Source organism: Salarias fasciatus, chromosome 5 (assembly GCF_902148845.1).
Source record: "Salarias fasciatus chromosome 5, fSalaFa1.1, whole genome shotgun sequence".
In the NCBI taxonomy this organism is placed as follows: Eukaryota; Metazoa; Chordata; class Actinopteri; order Blenniiformes; family Blenniidae; genus Salarias; species Salarias fasciatus.
In genome coordinates this window covers 31924159-31936658 of record NC_043749.1, presented here as the reverse complement: position 1 = coordinate 31936658, position 12500 = coordinate 31924159, and the positions used below count along the sequence as shown (strand labels likewise).

Sequence of the window (12500 nt, the reverse complement as noted above, 5' to 3'; positions counted from 1 at the left end):
CACCGTCGTCATGGAGACGCGTCGTTTCTCGGAAAGTCGCGTTTCCATCGTTGTCGTGCAGACAACGCCATGAAAGTTTCACCCTTTCACTTGACATCAATGCCACCTAAGCAGACCCCGAACGCAAAGAAGCTCACCCTCCGTCACTAACCGCTCTGTGCTGAAAGTTTCCATTTTGAAGTCTTCAAAAGTCAATTTTGCCTTTTTCAATGGGTAAAATGTGGGCGGTTAAAACAAAAACATCAAAAAAACTCCTTTGTTTAATTTGTGCAGCTTCCTGATGATGGATTCACTCAGATTAACCCACAACCTGACGGCTCCAAACCCCAAGCAGCGAAGCAAAAACATCCGAAAAAACCCTGCTGAACTTTTTCTTTCCGAGCTGTTTATTTATTTATTTATTTTAAATCCAGCGTTAAAATTTCTGGAGTGTGGAGTTCACGGCGCCCAAGCCATTAGCAGATTGCTTTGGTATTTCAGCTCCGCGCTGCGACGGCTCTGCTATCGCTAAACTTCTGCCTGCCGGTGTTCAGATGATGGGGAACCAGGGTTTAGGATATTTACAATGTTTTCCCCAAAAAATTAAGGGTTAGAAGTGACACCAGCCCTCCAGCAAAATAGCTCTATAATTTACATAATTACAGTCCTTGTTTTGCAAAAAACAAAAAAGAAAAAAAAAATAGTCAGCAACGAAAAGCGGCTGGAAAATTACCGGTCTGAACCGGCCGGGCGCCGCACGTTCCACAAACATGGAACCTGGAATCAGAACCAGACGGATCCCCTTTAAATGGGTTCCAGTCAAACGGAAACCAGAACAGAACTCTCCGTTTACGCGACAACCCAAGCTTTTTGAAAACGGCTCTGAGGGTGGAAGTTTTGGAAAACACGCGGACTCATCGCCGTCTGACGAAAGATTCAGGGCTGCAACAAATGACTGGTCTGACTGTTCAGACCAGCTTTATCCTGGCGCAGTCAGCGGTTAATAATATGTTACATTTTGCAGGAAGCCTCACTTTGCTCTCGTGCCGCCATATTTCAGTTTACACACTCTGAACATTAATGAGCCTCTACGACACAAACATCTGCTTTTTTTAACCTGCTGTCAGGCTTTGTGGACTGAATTCGTTTTATTTTCTCCTCCTCCACACGATCATTTCTTTTTGTTTTTGCAGTTTTGCATTATTGAGAACTCCCTTCTATTGAAGTGAAAAATACATTATCTATTTCAGTTTTAATCAACGACACAGGAAACAACAGCAGCACGAAAACAACACATCTTTAACCCCTTTTAACAGCCAATTATGGAATAATGGCCGGTAATGTAATCATTTTGACCTTTCTCACTGTAATGGAATAACATCCATTAGTGTGATCAGATACTTCATCTATTATCATGATAATGCTTTTTCAATCTTATAAGAAGCTATTAGATGATAGAAAATGTAATAATATATAAATAAAGCTGCTTTTCTTGGGGACAAAAGCCTTTTCTGCAGGTTTTGAGGAGTTTGAAGAATAGATTTAGTGGATGGTTTAGTCAATGGTGACACAGTTGTCACATTATTGGGTTCATAGCAGTGTGTGTGGCCGGTATTATTCCACCCTTGGTTGTTCTACACACGAGGAAGCATTATGATATGTGTAAATGAGAAGATTTGCTGATTTTCTTCAATGAACATCCAGATTAAAAATGCTGAAACACGTTGCTCCTCTGTACATCGACACTCATACTACCTGAATGACTGTCAGACTGTTTCAGTTCTTAACTAGCTTCATTGACGCCTAACCAGCAGGTTAACGGCCTCATCTGTTTAATTCATTTGTGTATTATCTAAATAACTACTTAACCCACCGTACACCTACTTACCCAGCTCAGAAATAACTTCCAGTAACAATAACTCAGCCCTCTATCCTCTCTCCTCCTCCTCCTCTCACACTTCCATTAGTATCACTGTATGAAGTCTGACTGTAGCTGATGAGTGTGCGTGTGGGCGTGCACGCAGCTTTCCTCTCTGTGTGCACGTGGATGGAAATGTGTTCACGTCTGTGAAAATGTGAGAACGCTGTAGCGTTGAGCCTGTTTGTGTGCAGCAGGTACGAACATGTGCATGTGTTTTGGATGGTGTCTGTGTGTGTGTGTGTGTGTGTGTGTGTGTGTGTGTGTGTGTGTGAGCGTGTGTGTGTGTGTGTGTGTGTGTGTGTGTGTGTGTGTGTGTGTGTGTGTGTGTGTGTGTGTGTGTGCCTCCCTCCTCCCCGCGTCAGCCCGGTGCCAGGTTGCGAGTCGCCGGGTGGGCGCTGTAATCGCGCCGGCGGTGGGAGCGGCCAGACGGCGGCGGCTGTGATTGATTGGCCGGGCTCTGTCTTCCTGCGGAGCGGCACCGGGACGAGCTGCTGAAGACAAACGATGCTAATGAAGAGCGGAGTCGCCGTTCAGCGGTTAACGCGCCGCCGTTAAAGGGACGCGTCAGGGGCTTGGCGTGTTTTCGGCCTCGGCCCGTCGTTCGCTGGGATCTGAACTGTGTGTCTGAAAACGGAAAGTCGTCCGAGTGTTTTAGATGTTCTGTTTACACAGAACATTATGCTCAAAATGTTCAAACAGGATTTGAAACATTCAGATAAGATGAAAGAAAACTCCTCCTAAGTAAAACTGAAGAGATGAATGGAATTAGTCTCAGCTTTTCAGCATTTTTTTTTTTTTTTTTTGTTGAAGGGGGGCCATGCCATGAGCATCGGAAAAGGGAGTAAATATTTGACTAGAATACATGTAGATTAAAATACTCACACAGCCCACAGAACCTCCTCCTGAGCATACTTAGAGATGCTTATTGTCTTCCATTCTCTCCTGCACACACACACACACACACACACACACACACACACACACACACACACACACACACACACACACACACGAGCTCCCAGCCTCCACATGGCTGAGATGGATGAGTGTGTGGTGACTGACAGTTGATTCATCGTTCCCGCAGCCACCATACATATTCTAATGCCGCCTGGAGGAAAGTAAAAAAAAAAAAAAAAAAACCTCTCAGAGTGAGATCAGGACTTTGCTTTTAGACAGCAGGAGGAGAGGGGCCATTATTCTTAGCTAGCATAACGTAGCTGTCAACTGACAAAGCACCTGTCACGGAGGGAGGGGAGGAAAAAAACAATAAAAGATTAACAAACCCCAAACTTCAATCTTAAAATGACTCTTTCAGTTGTTCTGCTTTCAGAGGAATGTTATGTGGAGCGAGGCTTTAATTATCCGAACACTCTGTGCGATTGGATGTTGGAATCATCGCTCCTCCGTCATGCGTGCGTTTGTTTCCTGGCACGATTGACGGCAGCCTTTTAATTTAATCAGCTTTTGGGAGCAGAGGTAGATCTTCTGCCACAGGAAGTGAAGGACCGGAGTGAGAGCTTTGACGCAGCTTACACCACGTCTCCAGAGGAAATGATTTGTTTTTGCATTCTGATTTGGGGAAAAGTTCTGATTTCCCCTGTTTCCATGGAGACGGTGTGGCCCTACATTGTTTTCAGCATTTCTGCCGTACATCATTTGAAAATGTCGTCCCGTAAATATGAAACGTCTGAGATGAAAACTCAAAAGACGTCGCGTGAACATTGTTTTAGACGACTGTTGGGAGGTTTAGGATGACAGTGAGTTTGAACCGATGTTATCAGGTTCTGTGAAATCAGTTTCTTTTGTACAATGAAATGCTGACGGCCCCAGGATGACTGTGACAGCCGTTTCCTGGCAGGCAGCGAGCGGTCACATGAGTTTGGGCAGATTTTCTGTGTTGCCACCGCTGTCCGTGGTGCTGAGCCCAGGACAGTCAGGGAAGCTGTAGCTGTCCGTGGTGCTGATCCCAGGACAGTCAGGGAAGCCAGAGCTGTCCGTGGTGCTGATCCGGGGCCAAGTTGGAGCTGTCTGTGGTGCTGATTCTGGGCCGTCAGACAGGCGAGGGCGAGCTGTCCGTGATGCTGATCTGGGGCCCGTCAGGTACGCCGCAGCTGTCTGTGGTAATTACCAGAGTTCAAGCCGATGAGCACCATCCTCACAGGCTCCGTCTGATGACCAACGGAAAAAACTCCAATTAATTTCCCTGTCATTGTTTCCATCTGCTCCACTTGCCCTTTAGCTGCGTTGGTTTTAGATCCACAGATCAAGGTATTTCTCAGTGTTTTTTTGCTTCATCTTCTTGGCTGTTCGGCTCACGTCTGTACAGAAAGCTGGATTGAAAGTTGTTTATTCGACAGATTCACTGGAGTCATAAAAGAAAAGAGGCCATCATTCATGAATATCCAGTTACATGAATATGGATGTGTGGTTGTAGGTGGAGAGACGGATGAACTCCTGTACACAAGCTACTTTTGAGCTGCTGAAAATATTAATTTCCTCTTAATAGAACTGCAATTTATCTGATGCCCCCGTTATAGTCAACATTTCTTTTCATTTAGTTCATTTGAGCCTGCCTTGTAGGTATCACTTCAAAAAACCTTTCTGGATGTCACATGTCTGCTTTTTGAAAAGAAGCCGCTGTCACTGAAATGTGAGCTTGGTTCTGAAGGAATAAAAGAAAGGGTAATAAAACATCCTATGCTTTTAGGGCCTGACAGAGGCCATTATTTTAAAGTAGCATAATGTGAACGTCGACTAGCAAAGTAGCTGTCAGAGGCATGTCAACAAAGTGATGGATTAGTGCTTCAGGTAAAGAATTTGCTCTCTAAAATGTTTCCTTCAGCTTTTAGTGGCAGTTGTTTTCAGAAGTTAAACTGCGTCTCCTCTCACTTTGCGTCGGCTTTGACTCTCACGTCTCATCAACAGCCGCTTTCTCCGCTCAAAGTTGCTGTAAATTATAAAAAAGGCGTTGGAACATTCGGGACTGGAAGAGCGCGGAGTGTTTTCTTGACAGGCATTCGAAGTTCAGAGTCAAACCCGTACTGCGATTCCTGCTGTGGTCACAGTCACTGTAAGGTTATCAATACATTAAAATCTTTTTATGGCTTCTGGCGTTATCAGTTACTGTTTCACTGAACTCCAGTTCATTAGATGAGCAGCGCAGCTTCTGTAGAGCAGCCCTGGCGGATCTGTAGATTCGTCACTGACCGGGTTTTTGTCTTGAAGCAGTTTTCAGTCGTTGCCGCTGCATCGTGTGAGCAGATGGTGATTTATGTCTCTCCTCTCACCTGGACGGCGGCGTCTTGAATGTTCTCCCCTGTTTTCTTCCTTCAGCTCCTCCCACTCCCATCGCTCCGCCCGAGCTGCTCGCCGTCGGCGCCACCTACCTGTGGATCAAGCCCAACGCCAACAGCATCATCGGCGACGGGCCCATCATCCTGAAGGAGGTGGAGTACCGCACCACGTCGGGGAACTGGGCGGAGACCCACGTGGTCGACGCCCCCACCTACAAGCTGTGGCACCTGGACCCGGACGTGGAGTACGAGATCAAGGTCCTGCTGTCCCGGCCCGGCGAAGGGGGCACCGGACCGCCGGGGCCGCCGCTGGTCACCAGGACCAAGTGTGCAGGTGAGTGCGGCTTTTTAAAAGTCTTTAATTTGGTGTCTTTCCTCCTTGGTTGGAGGTGGGGGGCTGAGTTCTCCCTTCAGTCGAGTGTTTTGGAGTGGAACCGACTGAATCCGGCTTCTTGCTTGGTTGACGGTTCATTTGAAGCAAACAGAGGACGGACATGTCTGGGTATTCCTCTACAGTCGTGTCTTTCTCCTGGCTGTTAGAACTGAGTGTCCTTCCCGTCACCTTTGACCCCTACGAGCTACTTCTCCAGTTTCCAATTAGGGATGCACTGATGCCAGTTTTCTCAGTACCAGTAAAACTCTTTAGCATGTAGCATGTAGCATTGCTCAGAGGTACTGTACTGTACGCGCTGAGCAGTTAAGCTAACCAGCAACATCGTTGGATTAAGTTAGCGTTGTTTTAACAGCTACTCTTCATTAATCATGAATATTAAAGACCGTTGAAGCGGTGGACGTCACCCGTCCTCTCCACCGCTCCTGCAGTGGCTACATGTCGTTTTGTCTGAGACGGTGGAATCGAAGCCGAGTCGAGTTGAAATCAGACAAAGGTGAAGAAAGCCAGATGAGCCAGAGAATGACTTCCTCCTCCCGGGATTCAGAACTCAAATCAAAGATGATGATAATTAGGGTGTTAAGAAGGTCCAGCGGAGCTGGAGGAGAGCTGGAGTGTGGAGCTGGAGGAGGTGGAGGAGGTGGAGGAGGAGGGGGGAGGGTGGAGGTGGGGGTGGGGGTTAGGTGGGGGCAATCATGGCCGATAATGACTCTCCCAGCGGGGGTGTGAGGACACAACAAGTGGCCGTTCATCTGATAAAGTGACAGCCCATCAGATCCATGATGGCCTCCCCGTGTGTGTGTGTGTGTGTGTGTGTGTGTGTGTGTACGTACGGGTTTTTCTATGCTTGTGAGGCTCAAATGTCCCCACAAGGATAGGAAAACCTGCACAATGTGCCTCGTGGGGACCTTCTTCCGGTCCTAATGCAGGGAAACAGTGTTTTCTTGACCATGTTGTTGTTACTGAAAAAAGTAAAAGTGCAAAAACATTTCTTTAGGGCTACGCTTTGTTTTGGTGCAGGTTAGGGTTAGAGTAAGGGTCAGGGTTAGGAGTTAGACATGAATGGGAGTCAATGGACGGTCCCCACAAGGATAGAAATACAAACGTGTGTGTGTGTGTGGACTCGGTCTTTTTTCTACCTTTCTCATGTCTTTTCATAACTGCTGAAATTGCCTCTTTATTCTCCCTCCTCCTCCCTCTTCCTCCCCCTTCGTTCTCCCTCTTACCCCCCCTCAGATCTTTTCCTCTTCAGTTTCCTTCTTTTTACTTTCCTTTTGCTCTTTTCTGAAATACGAAATACCTGCTGTTCATTAAATTACATTTCCTCCACCAAATTTACTTCCTTCTGTCGTTTTCCTCCCTCTTTCCTGTCTTTACCATTCCCCCCCCACCTAATCTTTTTTTTTTTTTTTTTTTTTTCTAAGCCAGCGCCCCCCTTTTCCCCAACACCATTATAACTCTGCCTCAATTTAACAAAAAGCTTATTTTTGGAGCGGAATGCTCTAGAAACAAAGAAAAGTCAGCGTTTTCTTTGCGTGCGAGAAGAAGAAGTGACAGATTGACAGAAAGGCGGCGATCGAGCGACGCTGCCGTTCTGAAAGACTTTCTGTCTTCCTCCAGTTTGGATAAAGACAAGTCGTGTGCTCTGACGCGGCGTTGTTTTGGACGATGGTTCGGATCAAACCTTTGTTTGCTTGTTGTTCTCGGTGAAATGTTCCTGCACCGTCACCCTGACGGCACGGCTTTCACACCAATGAGGACACTGCTCAGGCCGGACTGGAGCCTCCTGCGGCCCAGTTCCAGTCCACGGGCCTCATGTTGAGAGTAGCTGCTCCTTGTGTGGATGTGTGTGTGTGTGTTTGTCTTGATATTTCCTCCGATGTCCCTCCGTCTGAACCGTCCTCCGTCTTTATTCGCCGCCTGAAGAATCTTCTCTCCGACTGCTTCAGAACTCTCCTGTTGAGTCTGCTCCTCTCGGCCTTCCGTCTTTTGGAAGAAATGTAAACGTTTTATGTTTGCTGCACAGTGGGGCAGCGGTTAGTGCCGTCGCCTCACAGCGAGAGGGTCTGCGGTTTGAGACCATGAGTCATTGTCCTGGAGCCTTCTGGACGACGGTGATGACTGCTGTAGTGCTGTGAGGGGAGATGACAAAGGTGGTGTGTGTGTGTGTGTGTGTGTGTGTGTGTGTGTGTGTGTGTGTGTGTGTGTGTGTGTTGTCACCCTGTGCGCTCACCTCGGCGTCTCCAGCTGCCTGGGCTCATCAGCACGTGGAGGAATTCTCCTCTGAGGTCAAACAATCAGTCAGAATTTATTTCTACTTTATTTTAGTAAAGAACCTTTTTTTTTGTTTCTTTTTGTTTAACCGTATTTTCTAATAAATCCGTTATTCTATTGTAATCCTGTGGAGCAGAGGCATTTTTTTCCGATGAGAATCAGTGAGGAGGGATTGCCCCCCCCCCCCCCCTACCGAGATGACCATCGGCCCCCCGCTGTGTCTGTCATGTCTTCGGTAACACGGCGGCCCCTGATGCAGGTCTCGGGCGTCAGGACTCGCCCTCTGGCTGACGGACTGTGATGGGATTTGACCCCCCAGGGAGACGGTTCCTCCAGACCCAGACCGTGTTCCCGCTATTCTCTGAGCTTCAGTCTGCAGCAAAGCTCCGACCCAACGGCTGCAGGTTCGCCGTTCTCACAGGGAAACGGTTTAACTCGGCTGATGTTTAATACGCCTGCATCACAGGAAGCAGACACGCTCCAACTCTCCTCCGGTTCGTTAAACCAACACGTGTTCTCCACCGAAACACGTCGCCGTCCAGGGTTTGACTCCCGGCCGGGAGACCAAAGGACCTCGGCGCAGGAGCTGGTCTGCAGCGCACAGCCTTTCTGTTTCCAGACTTACAAGAGCAACCGGCACAATAGAAAGTAAATACATGTATTTTTTTTTAAATAAATTAAATATATATAAATAATTAAACTAATAAATGCATCATTAAATAAGAAATAGAAATAATAAATTATTTTAAAGATATTATAGTTCCATATTTCCATATATTAAAACAATTACTACATTTTAAAAATAAACGTATATATAAATGGATTAGTACAATTACAAACATGTAAAATGTTCAGTTAGATTGAAAAAAAAGAAACTCTAACTCCCTCCGCCCTCCATTGACTGTGCAGCTCCATCCAGAGCAGAGCTCGGCTCTAAAGAGTATTTATACACAGGAAGAACATGCAAACCTTACATGAAGAGACCTGCAGGCCCGAGCTTGAACCTTGAACCGTCACTCTACTGCGAGGCTAGCGGGCGAACCACTGCACCACCGTGTTCAATCTGATGGAGAAAACCGTGAGGACGAACAGGAAAAGATGCATTTGATTTGAATTTTCTGTCGACGTTGATGCAGGAGTTTACTCTGCGTCAGTGAGTCCAATTTCCTGCGTCTGGCCGCCGTCCCGCCGGCGCGGCGTCCCGTGTCTCCGGGGAATCCGCCGGCGTCTCCGGCCGTGTGCCTCCTGGAGCGTTCAGGAGCGCCGCCGGGGCCAGACCGAGCCGGAACGAGCTCGGTGTTCAGCCCCGGGCGCGGCGGCGGCGAGGCCGCGGCCTTCGTCAGGATGGATTTCATCTCGCTGCCCGGCCCCCTTTCAGACCATGTGATGCAGATTTCAGTCAAAACATGTTGCTATGATCTTACTTTTACTGAAAAAAACCCTTTTAATTATTTCCCCCTGCTTCATTGAAACAGTTTGATCCTGGACTAATAATCGTCCGGCATGTAGGAAGTGGAGGTTATGAACCGGGACTCCTCTGCTGGTTTCTTCCTCTGCGGCTGCAGCGTCAGTCTCTGGGCTCTGGAGCGCCCCCTACCACCAGGCTGAAGAACTGCCTCACTGCAGGATCTCCGTCAAGCCCCTCAGCTGAACGCTGGACAGTCAGGGAGCAGATGCGTGTTTACGACAGACTGCCCCCTGCAGGTTGGGGGTGGTACAGCAGAAAGCCGCTGCTGTCCAGGACTTCCTCACCTCGCCTCCACGCTGGCTTCCAGCAGAGCGGCGCTCCCCTCTTCCCGCCGCCTCTCTTGTCCTTTGCTGGAAATAAACTTGGAGAAAAGTGAATATTGGCCGTGATCCCCGTCTCTATAAATCCCAGCCTTTAGCTTCGGCGTTCCCTCTTCAAAGAGCTCCAGCATCCTCCTCTAATCCCCTCCGCCTCCGTTCCTCATAAATTAAGGTGAGGGATGGTAATGTAAGTGTCGCCCATAAAGATAAAGTTTGAATTCAGCCGCTGTCTGTAAATCTTGTCTGTTCTGAGCCTCTTCCTCGTTTCCTGTGTATAAAACGCAGATGCTGATGTGACTGTTGGCGAATCCGCAGCACTCCATAAAGACTTAATTCACCTGAGGTTATACGCTACATCTCTGCCCCCCCGTTTCTTATGAAGTAGATTTTTATGTGACGGATGGTAATGTGAGTGTTGGCTAATGCGTTACTCCATAAAAATGGATTTTTAATTCGCCTGCTGGGCCTATCCTGATTTGGCTGACACCGCCGCTCCGTCATTCTGCCGAGCCAAGCGGGACGGCGGCCGCGAGGCGGCGGCGGTGGCCGCTCCGTGCAGGAGGCTCCTGACTCTCCTGTTCAGAAGCAGGAATCTGCAGCTTCCTGCAGACCGTCCTGTTCATCCGCTCCGGATCCTTCCGTCTGAAAGCTGCTCTCTGCGTCCCGTCTTCACTTCCTGTTTGGTTTTTGGAGCCCCAGCTCCCTTCTGCATCTCTGCAGGTCAGAGAGTTTCACGGTTTTCACAGCCTCCTTCCTGCTGACCTTTGACCCCGGCCTCCTCAGTCCAGTGGGGCGTTCCCCGGCCGGTTTGGCTCATGGGTTAAGGCGGCTGGTCTAATTATGCTCAGTTCACTGAGCTACTGATGCTCTGCTGAAGCTTCCAGAGACGTTCTGGAACGTTCCCCCTCCCAGAGGGGCAGGAAGGCTGTTTCCTGATGATGTTTAAACGATCCACTCATTAAAAACACAGGAGGGCGTGGTAACGGCGGCCGCGGCGTTAGAGAGGTGGTATGGATCGTAATCCAACTTCACGTCGGTCTGAGAGAGACATTCACCGAGGGCTGGGCGATATAGCCAACAAATTAAATCTCGATTTTTTATTTTTTGCTAGAAATCTGATAAACGATTTTAATTGATTTTTTTTTCTGTGTAAACAAAACATTTTTTTCAAAAACAGGATCTTTTATTGAACGCCAAAATGTCAGCATTTAACTGTGTAGGCAATATAGTTACTACTGAGGTCATTTTAACAGGGACACTTGCATGGGCTCTGCCTTGAAATAAAGAAATTAAAGGAAAACTGGAGAAAAAAATAAACAATTTAATAATAATAATAATGCATTGCTTTTATACAGCGCTTTTCTGGACACTCAAAGACGCTTTACATTGCATTATTCATTCTCTCCATACTGGTGGTAAGCTGCTGCTGTAGCCACAGCTGCCCCGGGGGGGGGCAGACTGACGCCATCGGCCCCTCCCACCACCAACGATTCACTCTCACTACTTTCATACTTAGGCAAGGTGGGTGAAGTGTCTTGCCCAAGGACACAACGACAGTTTTACGCCTGCGGGAGTGGGGATCGAACTGTAACCTTCTGGTTATAAGACGACCCGCTCGACCAACTGAGCTATTAAAGAAAATCCCACATAGATCAAATTTAAGTGCCGACAAAATACACGATTTCAGTTTCATTTCCATCTTTATTTCATTTTGTGTCTTATATCAGCCTTTCATTTTTATTTTTCCGATAGTTCGGCCGAGTGCGTTATGGCAAAAGATGAGGAATGGGCCGTGTTTCACCGTAAAAAGCGCCGCGGCTTTTATGACGCTCTGCCCGAGCTCGTTGTGGGATTCTCGGGGTGCCGGGAGCCGTCCGGCCGGGACCCGTCCGGCCGGGACCGTGGGCAGGAAGATATAACTCTTCTCATTTGTAAGAGAATGTTGACAGTAGTCTGTACCACAGCGCCAGTTGCTCCTGGTGTGGCGACTGTGTGTATTACACGTGTTCGGTACAAATGGTGGAGGGACAGAAAACATTAAACTCGATGTTGAGATTTAATTTTTTTCTCATCGATTGGAAAAAATAAAATCAAATTAATCGAATTAGTTCGATATATCGCCCAGCTCTAACCTGGAGTGTTCTAAATAAAAAGATCAAGAGAAAACTCCAGATAGTTTCCTTCAGTCAGCTGACAGGCAAGAGAGACGTCAGATGTCCATGCGTCATTAATGAACCTGTAATCAACACGCAGAATCAGCAGTTTAATGCACAGAAATGTCTTGATCTGAATGTTTAATCTGAAGCGGAGCAGTTTCTCATCAGAAAACAATAATGTGGGATTTGAACCATCCAACATGTTAGATTTGATTTGCTCAAGGGAAGGTTCTCTGAGCCGATTGCTGACCCCAACCCGGATTCTGCCTTCAATCGCAATTTTAAATAAAATTAATCGATGACAGGCCTTCCCTAATGAATCATGATTAATGCGATTAAAACTGACAGCACTCACATCGTTATTTCTACCAGTGATCAATACTCTGGATGCAGACTGAAGTTCCAGCACTTCTGGGAATTTTATCAAGTTTAATCGTAAATAAAAACACACTGCTGGTTTTTTGCTCTTTTAAAAAGCCTGAAATGCCGCTTCTTCACCGATTTCACCGTGTGATTCATAAAACTCTGCCAGAAGACGAGTTCAGCTCGACTGCAGGAGAACACAGCACTCCTCCTCCTCCTCTTCCTCCTCCTCCTCCTCTCCCTCCCCCTCCCCCTCCTCCTCTTCCTCCTCCTCCCCCTCCTCCTCCTCCCCCTCCCCCTCCTCCCCCTCCTCCTCCTCCTCCTCCTCCTCCTCC

At 47.6% G+C, this 12500-nt stretch overlaps 1 protein-coding gene across 9 annotated transcripts in view; it reads left to right on the top strand.

Annotated features, from left to right (window-relative positions):
- The window catches only part of ptprt (protein tyrosine phosphatase receptor type T), a 279550-nt gene that overhangs the window by 91211 nt on the left and 175839 nt on the right, over positions 1-12500 (top strand). For all 9 annotated transcript variants that reach the window (XM_030091481.1, XM_030091480.1, XM_030091479.1 and 6 more), the window contains exon 8: positions 5234-5527. In XM_030091481.1, the coding sequence (XP_029947341.1) occupies positions 5234-5527 (294 nt within the window). The remainder of the gene's footprint in view (positions 1-5233; positions 5528-12500) is intronic.